Source organism: Coregonus clupeaformis, unplaced genomic scaffold (genome assembly GCF_020615455.1).
Source record: "Coregonus clupeaformis isolate EN_2021a unplaced genomic scaffold, ASM2061545v1 scaf0613, whole genome shotgun sequence".
Lineage (NCBI taxonomy): Eukaryota > Metazoa > Chordata > Actinopteri > Salmoniformes > Salmonidae > Coregonus > Coregonus clupeaformis.
In genome coordinates this window covers 203,280-221,015 of record NW_025534068.1, presented here as the reverse complement: position 1 = coordinate 221,015, position 17,736 = coordinate 203,280, and the positions used below count along the sequence as shown (strand labels likewise).

General features: G+C 44.0%; 1 protein-coding gene across 1 annotated transcript in view; it reads right to left on the bottom strand.

The window, feature by feature from the left end:
- Positions 1 to 11,980: 11,980 nt before the first annotated feature.
- The window catches only part of LOC123485215 (MICAL-like protein 2), a 47,721-nt gene continuing 41,965 nt past the window's right edge, over positions 11,981 to 17,736 (bottom strand). Inside the window, exon 18 of the mRNA XM_045216121.1 lies at positions 11,981 to 13,870. Coding sequence (XP_045072056.1) covers positions 13,803 to 13,870 — 68 coding nt within the window. The 3' untranslated portion in view covers positions 11,981 to 13,802. The remainder of the gene's footprint in view (positions 13,871 to 17,736) is intronic.

The window sequence follows — 17,736 nt, the reverse complement described above, 5'->3', positions numbered from 1 at the left end:
CAGTCCTATATAATACACCTCTCCCCTTCAGTCCTATATAATACACCTCTCCCCTTCAGTCCTATATAATACACCTCTCCCCTTCAGTCCTATTTAATACACCTCTCCCCTTCAGTCCTATAGAATACACCTCTCCCCTTCAGTCCTATATAATACACCTCTCCCCTTCAGTCCTATATAATACACCCTCTCCCCCTTCAGTCCTATTTAATACACCTCTCCCCTTCAGTCCTATATAATACACCTCTCCCCCTTCAGTCCTATTTAATACACCTCTCCCCTTCAGTCCTATATAATACACCTCTCCCCTTCAGTCCTATAGAATACACCTCTCCCCTTCAGTCCTATAGAATACACCTCTCCCCTTCAGTCCCTATATAACACACCTCTCCCCTTCAGTCCTATAGAATACACCTCTCCCCTTCAGTCCTATATAATACACCTCTCCCCTTCAGTCCTATAGAATACACCTCTCCCCTTCAGTCCTATGCAATACACCTCTCCCCCTTCAGTCCTATTTAATACACCTCTCCCCTTCAGTCCTATAGAATACACCTCTCCCCTTCAGTCCTATATAATACACCTCTCCCCTTCAGTCCTATATAATACACCTCTCCCCTTCAGTCCTATAGAATACACCTCTCCCCTTCAGTCCTATATAATACACCTCTCCCCTTCAGTCCTATATAATACACCTCTCCCCTTCAGTCCTATATAATACACCTCTCCCCTTCAGTCCTATTTAATACACCTCTCCCCTTCAGTCCTATATAATACACTGCCTATACGCACACTCTCTCCACATGTGTAAACACTTCATCCAGTCTTTACAGACTGTGGACACGTGTAGAGAATTCTTTATGACACTTTAACATCTTTTAGGAATCCTCTTTAGGACCATTCACAGGTTTACAAGTTTCCATCAGAATACCTGACAATACTGTAGAAAAGGAGTATCCATGCAAACAAAACTTTTCTGGTGTAAAAATAACAAAATCATATGTATTTGATCATAAATAATGATGCCTGTTTTAGCCTCAGAACACTGTTTGTGTTTTTCTCTCATCACGAACGAATGAACGAGAGAGAGAGAGAGAGAGAGAGAGAGAGAGAGAGAGAGAGAGAGAGAGAGAGAGAGAGAGAGAGAGAGAGAGAGAGAGAGAGAGAGAGAGGCTCATAGACGATCCATTGAAACAGCCTGAAAACTGTCAAGCTCTGAAGTTGGGACCATTTTAGCGTTTTTCACAGACATGGCCTCGCGCCCCTAATCACACACATTCCCCCCAAAGGTAAAATGACTGTTTCAGAGTCACACATCTGATTGATTTCCACATAAAGAGAAAGAGAGAGAGAGCGAGAGAGAGAGAGAGAGAGCGAGAGACAGAGAGAGAGCGAAAGAGAGAGAAAGAGAGAGAGAGACAGAGAGAGAGAGAGATGGAGAAGAAAGAGCGAAAGAGAGAGAGAGAGAGAACCCCTTCCGTAACAAAATAATCAAGCTTACATTTTTCCAAACAGAATGACAGCTACACACACTAACTTTGGGGAGAATTGAATTTCACAGCCTTATGTTAAAAACTAACAAAAGAGCAGCAACAACTTCTACTGTTAGAAGATGGATTGTAAGCATTGCTATCTGTCGTGTGTGAATGTAGCGGTTTAAAACTGTATCTTTATCTTATATGAGTCATTCTAATCTATTCTGTTATTTTCCTGTCTAGTTTCTTTTCAGTGTGGTTTTCAGACTTTCTCTCTGGGGTGCGTCCCAACGATCAATCAATCAATCAATCAATTTTATTTTATATAGCCCTTCTTACATCAGCTAATATCTCGAAGTGCTGTACAGAAACCCAGCCTAAAACCCCAAACAGCTAGTAATGCAGGTGTAGAAGCACGGTGGCTAGGAAAAACTCCCTAGAAAGGCAAAACCTAGGAAGAAACCTAGAGAGGAACCAGGCTATGAGGGGTGGCCAGTCCTCTTCTGGCTGTGCCGGGTGGAGATTATAACAGAACCATGCCAAGATGTTCAAAAAATGTTCATAAGTGACAAGCATGGTCAAATAATAATCAGGAATAAATCTCAGTTGGCTTTTCATAGCCGATCATTAGAGTTTAAAACAGCAGGTCTGGGACAGGTAGGGGTTCCATAACCGCAGGCAGAACAGTTTAAACTGGAATAGCAGCAAGGCCAGGCGGACTGGGGACAGCAAGGAGTCACCACGGCCGGTAGTCCCGACGTATGGTCCTAGGGTCAGGTCTCTCAGTTGGCTTTTCATAGCCGATCATTTAGAGTTGAAAACAGCAGGTCTGGGACAGGTAGGGGGTTTCGTAGCCGCAGGCAGAACAGTTGAAACTGGAATAGCAGCAAGGCCAGGCGGACTGGGGACAGCAAGGTGTCATCATGCCCGGTAGTCCTGACGTATGGTCCTAGGGCTCAGGTTCTCAGAGAGAAAGAGAGAACGAGAGAATTAGAGAGAGCATACTTAAATTCACACAGGACACTGGATAAGACAGGAGAAGTACTCCAGGTATAACCAACTAACCCCAGCCCCCCCGACACATAAACTACTGCAGCATAAATACTGGAGGCTGAGACAGGAGCGGTCCGGAGACACTGTGGCCCCATCCGAAGAAACCCCCGGACAGGGCCAAACAGGAAGGATATAACCCCACCCACTCCGCCAAAGCACAGCCCCCGCACCACTAGAGGGATATCCCCAACCACCAACTTACAATCCTGAGACAAGGCCGAGTATAGCCCACAGAGGTCTCCACCACAGCACAAACCAAGGGGGGCGCCAACCCAGACAGGAAGATCACGTCAGTAACTCAACCCACTCAAGTGACGCACCCCTCCCAGGGACGGCATGAAAGAGCACCAGCAAGCCAGTGACTCAGCCCCTGCAACAGGGTTAGAGGCAGAGAACCCCAGTGGAGAGGGGAACCGGCCTGGCAGAGACAGCAAGGGCTGTTCGTTGCTCCAGCCTTTCCGTTCACCTTCACACTCCTGGGCCAGACTACACTCAATCATATGACCTACTGAAGAGATAAGTCTTCAGTAAAGACTTAAAGGTTGAGACCGAGTCTGCGTCTCTCACATGGGTAGGCAGACTGTTCCATAAAAATGGAGATCTATAGGAGAAAGCCCTGCCTCCCGCTGTTTGCTTAGAAATTCTAGGGACAATTAGGAGGCCTGCGTCTTGTGACCGTAGCGTACGTATTGGTATGTACGGCAGGACCAACTCGGAAAGATAGGTAGGAGCAAGCCCATGTAACGCTTTATAGGTTAACAGTAAAACCTTGAAATCAGCCCTTGCCTTAACAGGAAGCCAGTGTAGGGAAGCTAGCACTGGAGTAATATGATCAAATTTCTTGGTTCTAGTCAGGATTCTAGCAGCCGTATTTAGCACTAACTGAAGTTTATTTAGTGCTTTATCCGGGTAGCCGGAAAATAGAGCATTGCAGTAGTCCAATCTAGAAGTAACAAATGCATGGATCAATTTTTCTGCATCATTTTTGGACAGAAAATTTCTGATTTTTGCAATGTTACGTAGATGGAAAAAAGCTGTCCTTGAAACAGTCTTGATATGTTCGTCAAAAGAGAGATCAGGGTCAAGAGTAACGCCTAGGTCCTTCACAGTTTTATTTGAGACGACTTTACAACCATCAAGATTAATTGTCAGATTTAACAGAAGATCTCTTTGTTTCTTGGGACCTAGAACAAGCATCTCTGTTTTGTCCGAGTTTAAAAGTAAAAAGTTTTCAGCCATCCACTTCCTTATGTCTGAAACACAGGCTTCTAGCGAGGGCAATTTTGGGGCTTCACCATGCTTCATTGAAATGTACAGCTGTGTGTCATCCGCATAGCAGTGAAAGTTAACATTATGTTTTCGAATAACATCCCCAAGAGGTAAAATATATAGTGAAAACAATAGTGGTCCTAAAACGGAACCTTGAGGAACACCGAAATGTACAGTTGATTTGTCGGAGGACAGACCATTCACAGAGACAAACTGATATCTTTCCGACAGGTAGGATCTAAACCAGGCCAGAACTTGTCCGTGTAGACCAATTTGGGTTTCCAGTCTCTCCAAAAAGAATGTGGTGATCGATGGTGTCAAAGGCAGCACTAAGGTCTAGTAGCACGAGGACAGATGCAGAGCCTCGGTCTGACGCCATTAAAAGGTCATTTACCACCTTCACAAGTGCAGTCTCAGTGCTATGATGGGGTCTAAAACCAGACTGAAGCATTTCCGTATACATTGTTTGTCTTCAGAAAGGCAGTGAGTTGCTGCGCAACAGCTTTTTCTAAAATTTTTGAGAGGAATGGAAGATTCGATATAGGCCGATAGTTTTTTATATTTTCCGGGTCAAGGTTTGGCTTTTTCAAGAGAGGCTTTATCACTGCCACTTTTAGTGAGTTTGGTACACATCCGGTGGATAGAGAGCTGTTTATTATGTTCAACATAGGAGGGCCAAGCACAGGAAGCAGCTCCTTCAGCAGTTTAGTAGGAATAGGATCCAGTATGCAGCTTGAAGGTTTAGAGGCCATGATTATTTTCATCATTGTGTCAAGAGATATAGTACTAAAACACTTAAGTGTCTCTCCCGATCCCAGGCCCTCGCAGAGCTGTGCAGATCCAGGACAGCTAAGCCCTGGAGGAATACGCAGATTCAAAGAGTCCGTAATTTGCTTTCTAATGGTCATGATCTTTTCCTCAAAGAAGTTCATGAATTTATCACTGCTGAAGTGAAAACCATCCTCTCTTGGGGAATGCTGCTTTTTAGTTAGCTTTGCAACAGTATCAAAAAGAAATTTTGGATTGTTCTTATTTTCCTCGATTAATTTGGAAAAGTAGGATGATCGAAAGCAGCAGTGAGGGCTCTTCGGTACTGCACGGTACTGTCTTTCCAAGCTAGTCGGAAGACTTCCAGTTTGGTGTGGCGCCATTTCCGTTCCAATTTCCTGGAAGCTTGCTTCAAAGCTCGGGTATTTTCTGTATACCAGGGAGCTAGTTTCTTATGACAAATGTTTTTCGTTTTTAGGGGTGCAACTGCATCTAGGGTATTGCGCAAGGTTAAATTGAGTTCCTCAGTTAAGTGGTTAACTGATTTTTGTCCTCTGACGTCCTTGGGTAGGCAGAAGGAGTCTGGAAGGGCATCAATGAATTTTTGTGTTGTCTGAGAATTTATAGCACGACTTTTGATGCTCCTTGGTTGGGGTCTGAGCAGATTATTTGTTGCGATTGCAAACGTAATAAAATGGTGGTCCGATAGTCCAGGATTTTGTGGAAAAACATTAAGATCTACAACATTTATTCCATGGGACAAAACTAGGTCCAGAGTATGACTGTGGCAGTGAGTAGGTCCAGAGACATGTTGGACAAAACCCACTGAGTCGATAATGGCTCCGAAAGACTTTTGGAGTGGGTCTGTGGACTTCTCCATGTGAATATTAAAATCACCAAAAATTAGAATATGATCTGCTATGACTACAAGGTCTGATAGGAATTCAGGAAACTCAGAGAGGAACGCTGTATATGGCCCAGGAGGCCTGTAAACAGTAGCTATAAAAAGTGATTGAGTAGGCTGCATAGATTTCATGACTAGAAGCTCGAAAGATGAAAACGTCATTTTTTTTTTTGTAAATTGAAATTTGCTATCGTAAATGTTAGCAACACCTCCGCCTTTGCGGGATGCACGGGAATATGGTCACTAGTGTAACCAGGAGGTGAGGCCTCATTTAACACAGCAAATTCATCAGGCTTAAGCCATGTTTCAGTCAGGCCAATCACATCAAGATTATGATCAGTGATTAGTTCATTGACTATGACTGCCTTTGAAGTGAGGGATCTAACATTAAGTAACCCTATTTTGAGATGTGAGGTATCACGATCTCTTTCAATAATGGCAGGAATGGAGGAGGTCTTTATCCTAATAAGATTGCTAGGGTGAACACCACCATGTTTAGTTTTGCCCAACCTAGGTCGAGGCACAGACACAGTCTCAATGGGTATGGCTGAGCTGACTACACTGACTATGCTATTGGCAGACTCCACTAAGCTGGCAGGTTGGCTAACAGCCTGCTGCCTGGCCTGCACCCTATTTCACTGTGGGGCTAGAGGAGTTAGAGCCCTATCTATGTTGGTAGATAAGAGGAGAGCACCCCTCCAGCTAGGATGGAGTCCGTCACTCCTCAGCAGGTCAGGCTTGATCCTGTTTGTGGGTGAGTCCCAGAAAGAGGGCCAATTATCCACAAATGTTATCTTTTGGGAGGGGCAGAAAACAGTTTTCAACCAGCGATTGAGTGCTGAGACTCTGCTGTAGAGCTCGTCACTTCCCTAACTGGGAGGGCAGAGACAATTACTCGATGCCGACACATCTTTCTAGCTGATTTACACGCTGAAGCTATGTTGCACTTGGTGACCTCTGACTGTTTCATCCTAACATCGTTGGTGCCGACGTGGATAACAATATCTCTATACTCTCTACACTCGCCAGTTTTAGCTTTAGCCAGCACCATCTTTAGATTAGCCTTAACGTCGGTAGCCCTGCCCCTGGTAAACAGTGTATGATCGCTGGGTGATTCGTTTTAAGTCTAATACTGCGGGTAATGGAGTCGCCAATGACTAGGGTTTTCAATTTGTCAGAGCTAATGGTGGGAGCCTTCGGAGTCTCAGACCCCGTAACGGGAGGAGTAGAGACTAGAGAAGACTCAGACTCAGACTCCGACTCGCTACATAATGGGGAAAACCGGTTGAAGGTTTCTGTCGGCTGAATGAGCGACACCGGTTGAGCATTCCAACAGTATTTCCCTCCAGAAGCCATGAGAAAGTTGTCCGGCTGCGGGGACTGTGCGGGGGGATTTATACTAACGTTACTGTCTGTACTTGCTGGTGGCACAGACGCTGTTTCTTCCTTTCCTACACTGATATTACTCTTGCCTAACGATTGCGTCTGAAGCTGGGCTTGTAGCACAGCTATTCTCGCCGTAAGGCGAGAATTCTCCTGTATATTATGAGTACAGCGACTGCAATTAGAAGACATCATGTTAATGTTACTACTTAGCTTCGGCTGTTGAAGATGTTGATGAACCATGTCCAGATGAAGCGTCCGGAGTGAAAAAAGTTGAATAAGGGAAAAAAGTTGCGATGGAAAAAGGGAAAATAACGTAAAGTTGGCAGCTAAACGCACAGGAAAGTGACTCTTCTGTCTCGGGATAAACGTCCGGGGTGAAAAAGTTTAACGAAAAAGATGAGTGAGGACAAAACTAAAAAGTTGGTAAATTTGTTGAACACAGAGATTAATTAAACGTTTATTAAAAGTAAAACGTGAATAGTTTGGCAGGTAGCCAAGTAGCAACAAACAGCAGAGCAGCACGGATCTCTCCTTCCTCCTGAAGTGTACACTCGTTCACTACTTTCCCACAAATCTAAAATGATTGGATTGGTGGAGGCAGGGGCTAGTGGGAGTCTCCACCATATTTCTGATACCAGTCATTTCCTTTCAAATGAGTGAAGGGTAGTGATATAGAAATGAAATATATACATGTTAAAAGTAATGAGTAAGTGTTCCACCCTTAAATAGAATTGTGAAATGTTCTTATTTTAATTATGATGTACTAATTAACCAATATTGCATAATGTGATAAAGCAAAAATGTTCTTCATTATAGGCTTAGACTGTTGTCTCCAGATAGTGGGTAAACAGGTTAGGTACCATTGCTAAAGAGTAACGGTTGCGGTTTCAATCATGGGGTTAGAACATAACTGTTGTGGGGAATGAGGAAGTCTAGTCTGAGAAATCAGAAAAGCTTATGAAAGAGGATGAAGAGCGAAATTGTTGTTGTTATGTTGTGATATTGTGAAACTAAGTCAGGGAGTGTCTCTCGGGACAAAGAATGTGTGTGTGTATATAATGGTGTTCCTCATTGTGAGGGGCAGAATTCTCAATGAATAAAGACCTGACTATGCAGACTGGGACTCTGTCCTTTTCTTGATCCAAAAGACTTACAACCTTTTGGGAAACGTACAGAGACACTGAAATAGTTGAGTATAACCATTGAGAGTAAATCATTCTCATAACAGGTAGTGAACAAGTGCACACTTTGGAAGGAACGAGAGATCATTTGGACAGAGCCTATTTGTTTGGTAGGCTACACCCTCTGACACTAATTTAGTCCTTCATTGCAGAAGAGCCAGGGGCTGCTTTTGAAGGGTAGATGGACACACACCTTAATTAACTCAGAACACCACCTTTTCTGTAACTGCCATTCATAGTGTTTGTGAGTGACAATATGAGACTAGCTACGTACCAATTATCGGTCTTTACTTCCAAAGTGTGCACTTGTTAACTTCCCTTCACTGATTTGAAAGAAAATGACAGTTAGAAATGACAGTTAGAAATGACTGGTAGAAGACACATGCCTCCATCAAATTAATGCGTTAACATTTGGGGGAAGTTGTGAACACTTGAGGAAAAATGAGATATTATTGGGATGCAGCGTATCCCTCTCCTAGTGTCAGAGTATCAGGCCTCTACCTAGATGCCAACAGATGAACCCTGGATGAGCTGAGGGAAGAGACAGAGCTGGTGAGTGCTACCATCTGGTGGCCAGAGCTGGTACTGCAGTCTCTTTTACGCAACACTCAAACGTCACAACTCATTGTTACTCTGTCACCAAGTGATTTACAGTAGCTAATCATCTTCAACAAACACTTCCGACAAAACATTTGTCACCAAGTGCTTCACGGTTACCATATTAATATATAGTACCAGTCAAAAGTTTGGACACACCTACTCATTCAAGGGTTTTTCTTTATTTTGACTATTTTTTACATTGTAGAATAATAGTGAAGACATCAAAACTATGAAATAACACATATGGAATCATGTAGTAACCAAAAAAAGTTAAATAAAAATATATTTTATATTTGAGATTCTTCAAAGTAGCCACCCTCTGCCTTGACGACAGCTTTGCACACGCTTGGCATTCTCTCAACCAGCTTCATGAGGTAGTCACCTGGAATGTATTTCAATTAACAGGTGTGCCTTCTTAAAAGTTAATTTGTGGAATTTCTTTCCTTCTAAATGGTTTGAGCCAATCAGTTGTGTTGTGACAAGGTAGGGTTGGTATACAGAAGATAGCCCTATTTGGTAAAAGACCAAGTCCATATTATGGCAAGAACAGCTCAAATAAGCAAAGAGAAACGACAGTCCATCATTACTTTAAGACATGGTGAGTCAAACCGGTAAGTGCAGTCGCAAAAACCATCAAGCGCTCTCATGAGGACTGCCACGGGAAAGGAAGACCCAGAGTTACAGTTGAAGTCGGAAGTTTACATATACTTAGGTTGGAGTCATTAAAACTATTTTTTCAACCACTCCACGAGTTCCTTGTTAGCAAACTATAGTTTTGGCAAGTCGGTTAGGACATCTACTTTGTGCATGACACAAGTCATCTTTCCAACAATTGTTTACAGACAGATTATTTCACTTATAATTCACTGTATCACAATTCCAGTGGGTCAGAAGTTTACATACACTAAGTTGACTGTGGCTTTAAACAGCTTGGAAAATTCCAGAAAATGATGTCATGGCTTTAGAAGCTTCTGATAGGCTAATTGACATTATTTTAGTCAATTGGAGGTGTACCTGTGGATGTATTTCAAGGCCTACCTTCGAACTCAGTGCCTCTTTGCTTGACATCATGGGAAAATCAAATGAAATCAGCCAAGACCTCAGAAAAAAATTATAGACCTGGTCTGGTTCATCCTTGGGAGCAATTTCCAAATGCCTGAAGGTACCACATTCATCTGTACAAACAATAATACGCAAGTATAAACACCATGGGACCACGCAGCCGTCATACCGCTCAGGAAGGAGACGCGTTCTGTCTCCTAGAGATGAACGTACTTTGGTGCGAAAAGTGCAAATCAATCCCAGAACAACAGCAAAGGACCTTGTGAAGTTGCTGGAGGAAACAGGTACAAAAGTATCTATATCCACAGTAAAACAAGTCCTATATCGACATAACCTGAAAGGCCGCTCAGCAAGGAAGAAGCCACTACTCCAAAACCGCCATAAAAAAAGCCAGACTACGGTTTGCAACTGCACATGGGGACAAAGATTGTACTTTTTGGAGAAATTTTCTCTGGTCTGATGAAACAAAAATTGAACTGTTTGGCCATATTGACCATCGTTATGTTTGGAGGAAAAAGGGGGTTGCTTGCAAGCCGAAGAACACCATCCAACCGTGAAGCACGGGGGTGGCAGCATCATGCTGTGGGGGTGCTTTGCTGCAGGAGGGACTGGTGCACTTCACAAAATAGATGGCATCATGAGGAAGGAAAATTATGTGGATATATTGAAGCAACATCTCAAGACATCAGTCAGGAAGTTAAAGCTTGGTCGCAAATGGGTCTTCCAAATGGACAATGACCCCAAGCATACTTCCAAAGTTGCGGCAAAATGGCTTAAGGACAACAAAGTCAAGGTATTGGAGTGGCCATCACAAAGCCCTGACCTCAATCCTATAGAAAATGTGTAGGCAGAACTGAAAAAGCGTGTGCGAGCAAGGAGGCCTACAAACCTGACTCAGTTACACCAGCTCTGTCAGGAGGAATGGGCCAAAAATTCACCCAACTTATTGTGGGAAGCTTGTGGAAGGCTACCCGAAACGTTTGACCCAAGTTAAACAATTTAAAGGCAATGCTACCAAATACTAATTGAGTGCATGTAAACTTCTGACCCACTGGGAATGTGATGAAAGAAATAAATAATACATTCTGACATTTCACATTCTTAAAATAAAGTGGTGATCCTAACTGACCTAAGACAGGGAATTTTTACTAGGATTAAATGTCAGGAATTGTGAAAAATTGAGTTTAAATGTATTTGGCTAAGGTGTATGTAAACTTCTGACTTCAACTGTACCTCTGCTGCAGAGGATAAGTTCGTTAAGAGTTACCAGCCTCAGAAATCGACAATTAACTGCACCTCATATTGCAACCCAAATAAATGCTTCACAGAGTTCAAATAGACACATCTCAACAGCAACTGTTCAGAGAAGACTGCGTGAATCAGGCCTTCATTGTCGAATTGCTGCCAAGAAACCACTACTAAAGGACACCAATAAGAAGAATAGACTTGCTTGGGCCAAGAAACACGAGCAATGGACGTTAGACCGGTGGAACTGTGTCCTTGTCTGATGAGTCCAAATTTGAAGTTTTTGGTTCCAACCGCCATGTCTTTGTGAGACGCAGAGTAGGTGAATGGATGATCTCCGCATGAGTGGTTCCCACCGTGAAGCATGGAGGAGGTGGTGTGATGGTGCTTTTCTGGTGACACGGTTGGTCATTTACTTAGAATTCAAGGCACACTTAACCAGCATGGCTACCACAGCATTCTGCAGCGATACGCCATCCCATCTGGTTTGCGCTTAGTGGGACTATCATTTGTTTTTCAACAGGACAATGACCCAACACACCTCCAGGCTGTGTAAGGGCTATTTGACCAAGAAGGAGTGATGGAGTGCTGCATCAGATGACCTGGCCTCCACAATCAGCAGACCTCAACCCAATTGAGATGGTTTGGGATGAGTTGGACCGCAGAGTGAAGGAAAAGCAGCCAACAAGTGCTCAGCATATGTGGGAACTCCTTCAAGACTGTTGGAATAACATTCCAGGTGACTACCTCATGAAGCTGGTTGAGAGAACGCCAAGAGTGTGCAAAGCTGTCATCAAGGCAAAGGGTGGCTACTTTGAAGAATCTCAAATATATTTCGATTTGTTTAACACTTTTTGGTTAATACATGATTCCATGTGTGTTATTCCATAGTTTTGATGTCTTCACTATTATTCTACAATGTAGAACATAGTAAAAAAGAAAAGAAAAACCCTTGAATGAGCAGGTGTCCAAACCTTTTGACTGGTACTGAGTATATATAACGTGACGAATTCGAAATATTGAACACCAGGGCAAAATTAACATTTTCCATCATTATTGAATTTATTGAAAGAAAAAAATGGCGATATCAGAAATAAACAGTGCATAGATACAGGACAGTCCATAAAGGGAGACACATGGGAACATAGAGGGAACACAGGATCAGTTATTAGCTTTTAGTGGTTTTGGTCCGACGGTCGTCCAACTGTAGTCTGCATTCCACAGTTTATTACAGCTCATTTAATATCAGTGTGTTGAATTAGAAAGACAATCCTCCATTCTCATAAACCACAAATCAGCTCACAAATTATACCCCCAAAAAAATGACGTTTAACAATTGCCTCGAATCATAAAAGCGCATAAGAATTGATCTAAATTCTCCCACAACCATCTAAAAAGAAAACAGTCACTCTTGCCATTTATTAAAAGTGCCGTTATCTTAGAAATTCTCCCCTCAATGACGACTCAGGTATCAGCCATTTTGAACAGCACATTCATTCTCAAATCCAATATGGATCGAATCATTCACTCATTCATTTCCTGGTCAAATAATTCACGCATCCATTTCCTGGTCAAATCATTCACTTCATAGTTTCTCCACAATACTAAAACTGGGCACATTTCTGTCTCAACTATTGATCATTAACAGAATAGGAATGTGACGTCACTAAGGCACCATGCTGATCATTAGAACAGAATAGGAATGTGACGTCACTAAGGCACCATGCTGATCATTAGAACAGAATAGGAATGTGACGTCACTAAGGCACCATGCTGATCATTAGAACAGAATAGGAATGTGACGTCACTAAGGCACCATGCTGATCATTAGAACAGAATAGGAATGTGACGTCACTAAGGCACCATGCTGATCATTAGAACAGAATAGGAATGTGACGTCACTAAGGCACCATGCTGATCATTAGAACAGAATAGGAATGTGACGTCACTAAGGCACCATGCTGATCATTAGAACAGAATAGGAATGTGATCATTAACAGAATAGTAATGTGATGTGGTAAAAGCAAGTCTCTTATACTGAATAAAAACCCTTCGGCTGAAGGGTCAGCATTTATACACATTAACTTTGATCAATGCAAAACGCTGCTTAATAAAAGCTCATAAGACACTCATCACTGATCTGGAGTCAGGACATAACATTATAAAACATGAACTAGGGGGCGCTTACAGAGCTAACATCTGATCTGGAGTCAGAAGATAACATAAACCATCACATGGATAGATGAAGCTATAGAGAAACATGATGATTACTATGTCATAAGAAGAGAGTTGGCTGACCCCTCTTCAACAAAACACTATTTCTCTCTGTAGCTTGTAGACATGGGCGAGGGCACACACACACACGGTTGAGTGAGTGATGTAAGCCATTAGCAGTGAGTCATTATTAGACAGCGAGGCCATAGTTCCTTTGATATCTTCTAAACCCTACATAATCCCCATCCTACAGATTAACTAACCACAAGCGCACACACACATACACGAGCACACATACACACACACATTAGACAGACAGACACAGTGTGGATGTGCTGTGTGTAGTGTTGTAATGCGTGTCAGCTTGACACCGGGAGGACAGTGTGGGTACATGGATGAGAATGATGGGTCACAAGTCAGGAGTGTATTATAGACACATGAATCAGAGAGTTAACAGACTTCAATACATCAACTATCACCAACAGTAATAATGAATCAGGGAGTTAACAGACTTCGATACATCAACTATAACCAACAGTAATAATGAATCAGAGAGTTAACAGACTTCAATACATCAACTATCAAACCGTAATAACCACATCTAAAGCAGTGTAACAGTGTGTCCCAGAGTCCGTCCCCATGGAATCATCCCTCCTTCTTGTTCCAACCAAACAACTTGAAGCCAGACTTCTTCTTCTTCTCTTTCTTTGTGTCTGAGAGAGAGAGAGAGAGAGAGAGAGAGAGAGAGAGAGAGAGAGAGAGAGAGAGAGAGAGAGAGAGAGAGAGAGAGAGAGAGAGAGAGAGAGAGAGAGGGAGAGAGGGAGAGAGAGGGAGACAGAAAGAGAGAGGGAGACAGAGAGAGAGAGGGAGACAGAGAGAGAGAGGGAGACAGAAAGAGAGAGGGAGACAGAGACAGAGACAGAGAGAGAGAGAATAAAATGGGAAGATGGACAGAGGGCAGAAAAATTGGTAGAGGGAAAAGAGAGGTTACAATATGACCAGTGACAAACAAAAGAAGAGAGAGAGGGTTAGACAGTATCTCCCATAGGCTACATGTGACAGAGGGTTAGACAGTATCTCCCATAGGCTACATGTGACAGAGGGTTAGACAGTATCTCCCATAGGCTACATGTGACAGAGGGTTAGACAGTATCTCCCATAGGCTACATGTGACAGAGGGTTAGACAGTATCTCCCATAGGCTACATGTGACAGAGGGTTAGACAGTATCTCCCACAGGCTACATGTGACAGAGGGTTAGACAGTATCTCCCACAGGCTACATGTGACAGAGGGTTAGACAGTATCTCCCACAGGCTACATGTGACAGAGGGTTAGACAGTATCTCCCATAGGCTACATGTGACAGAGGGTTAGACAGTATCTCCCACAGGCTACATGTGACAGAGGGTTAGACAGTATCTCCCATAGGCTACACGTGACAGAGGGTTAGACAGTATCTCCCACAGGCTACATGTGACAGAGGGTTAGACAGTATCTCCCACAGGCTACATGTGACAGAGGGTTAGACAGTATCTCCCACAGGCTACATGTGACAAAGGGTTAGACAGTATCTCCCACAGGCTACATGTGACAGAGGGTTAGACAGTATCTCCCACAGGCTACATGTGACAGAGGGTTAGACAGTATCTCCCACAGGCTACATGTGACAGAGGGTTAGACAGTATCTCCCACAGGCTACATGTGACAGAGGGTTAGACAGTATCTCCCATAGGCTACATGTGACAGAGGGTTAGACAGTATCTCCCATAGGCTACATGTGACAGAGGGTTAGACAGTATCTCCCACAGGCTACATGTGACAGAGGGTTAGGGAGTAAGGACATTATTAGAGGGATCATTCACACAGTTAAAGAGAGAGAGCGCTTCCTGATTCGGCCTCCTTTTAGATTTGGTTCATTAAGAAATGACTCAATTCAAAACGCCAGTTGGTTTCTGGGTGAGGTTTGAGTGTCTTGTGTGTGTGTGTGTGTGTTCGCCAAATTATTGACGTAAATGTAAATGTAAATGATTTAGCCAATTAGCTTCAGCTGGCTGGTGTGCAACCGTGGCAAAGTTGGTTTGACTTTGGATAGCCCATCTCCGGGGCTAGTTAGGGACCGTCAATAAATTACACACTGTAAATCAAATCAAATCAAATCAAATTTTATTGGTCACATGCGCCGAATACAACAAGTGCAGACATTACAGTGAAATGCTTACTTACAGCCCTTAACCAACAGTGCGTTTATTTTAAACAAAAAAAGTAAGAATAAAACAACAACAAAAAAAAAAAAGTGTTGAGAAAAAACAAAGAGCAGAAGTAAAATAAAGTGACAGTAGGGAGGCTATATATACAGGGGGGGTAACGGTGCAGAGTCAATGTGCGGGGGCACCGGCTAGTTGAGGTAGTTGAGGTAATATGTACATGTGGGTAGAGTTAAAGTGACTATGCATAAATACTTAACAGAGTAGCAGCAGCGTAAAAAGGATGGGGTGGGGGGGCAGTGCAAATAGTCCGGGTAGCCATGATTAGCTGTTCAGGAGTCTTATGGCTTGTGGGTAGAAGCTGTTGAGAAGTCTTTTGGACCTAGACTTGGCACTCCGGTACCGCTTGCCGTGCGGTAGCAGAGAGAACAGTCTATGACTAGGGTGGCTGGAGTCTTTGACAATTTTGAGGGCCTTCCTCTGACACCGCCTGGTATAGAGGTCTTGGATGGCAGGGAGCTTTGCCCCAGTGATGTACTGGGCCGTACGCACTACCCTCTGTAGTGCCTTGCGGTCAGAGGCCAAGCAGTTGCCATACCAGGCGGTGATGCAACCAGTCAGGATGCTCTCGATGGTGCAGCTGTAGAATTTTTTGAGGATCTGAGGACCCATGCCAAATCTTCTTAGTCTCCTGAGGGGGAATAGGCTTTGTCGTGCCCTCTTCACGACTGTCTTGGTGTGCTTGGACCATGATAGTTCGTTGGTGATGTGGACACCAAGGAACTTGAAGCTCTCAACCTGTTCCACTACAGCCCCGTCGATGAGAATGGGGGCGTGCTCAGTCCTCTTTTTTTCCTGTAGTCCACAATCATCTCCTTTGTCTTGGTCACGTTGAGGGAGAGGTTGTTGTCCTGGCACCACACGGCCAGATCTCTGACCTCCTCCCTATAGGCTGTCTCATCGTTGTCGGTGATCAGGCCTACCACTGTTGTGTCGTCGGCAAACTTAATGATGGTGTTGGAGTCGTGCCTGGCCATGCAGTCATGGGTGAACAGAGAGTACAGGAGGGGACTGAGCACGCACCCCTGAGGGGCCCCCGTGTTGAGGATCAGTGTGGCAGATGTGTTGTTACCTACCCTTACCACCTGGGGGCGGCCCGTCAGGAAGTCCAGGATCCAGTTGCAGAGGGAGGTGTTTAGTCCCAGGATCCTTAGCTTAGTGATGAGCTTAGAGGGCACTATGGTGTTGAATGCTGAGCTGTAGTCAATGAATAGCATTCTCACGTAGGTGTTCCTCTTGTCCAGGTGGGAAAGGGCAGTGTGGAGTGCGATAGAGATTGCATCATCTGTGGATCTGTTGGGGCGGTATGCAAATTGGAGTGGGTCTAGGGTTTCTGGGATTATGCTGTTGATGTGAGCCATGACCAGTCTTTCAAAGCACTTCATGGCTACAGACGTCAGTGCCACGGGTCGGTAGTCATTTAGGCAGGTTATCTTAGAGTTCTTGGGCACGGGGACTATGGTGGTCTGCTTGAAACATGTTGGTATTACAGACTCGGTCAGGGACATGTTGAAAATGTCAGTGAAGACACTTGCCAGTTGGTCAGCACATGCTCGGAGTACACGCCCTGGTAATCCGTCTGGCCCAGCGGCCTTGTGAATGTTGACTTGCTTAAAAGTCTTACTCACATCGGCTACGGAGAGCGTGATCACATAGTCGTCCGGAACAGCTGGTGCTCTCATGCATGCTTCAGTGTTGCTTGCCTCGAAGCGAGCATAGAAGTGGTTTAGCTCGTCTGGTAGGCTTGTGTCACTGGGCAGCTCGCGGCTGTGCTTCCCTTTGTAGTCTGTAATAGTTTTCAAGCCCTGCCACATCCGACGAGCGTCAGAGCCAGTGTAGTATGATTCAATCTTAGACCTGTATTGACTCTTTGCCTGTTTGATGGTTCGTCGGAGGTCATAGCGGGATTTCTTATAAGCTTCCGGGTTAGAGTCCCGTTCCTTGAAAGCGGCAGCTCTACCCTTTAGCTCAGTGCGGATGTTGCCTGTAATCCATGGCTTCTGGTTGGGGTATGTACGTACGGTCACTGTGGGGACGACATCATCGATGCACTTATTGATGAAGCCAGTGACTGATGTGGTGTACTCCTCAATGCTGTCTGAAGAATCCCGGAACATGTTCCAGTCTGTGCTAGCAAAACAGTCCTGTAGCTTGGCATCTGCGTCATCTGACCACTTTTTTATTAACCGAATCACTGGTGCTTCCTGCTTCAGTTTTTGCTTATAAGCAGGAATCAGGAGGATAGAGTTATGGTCAGATTTGCCAAATGGAGGGCGAGGGAGAGCTTTGTATGCGTCTCTGTGTGTGGAGTAAAG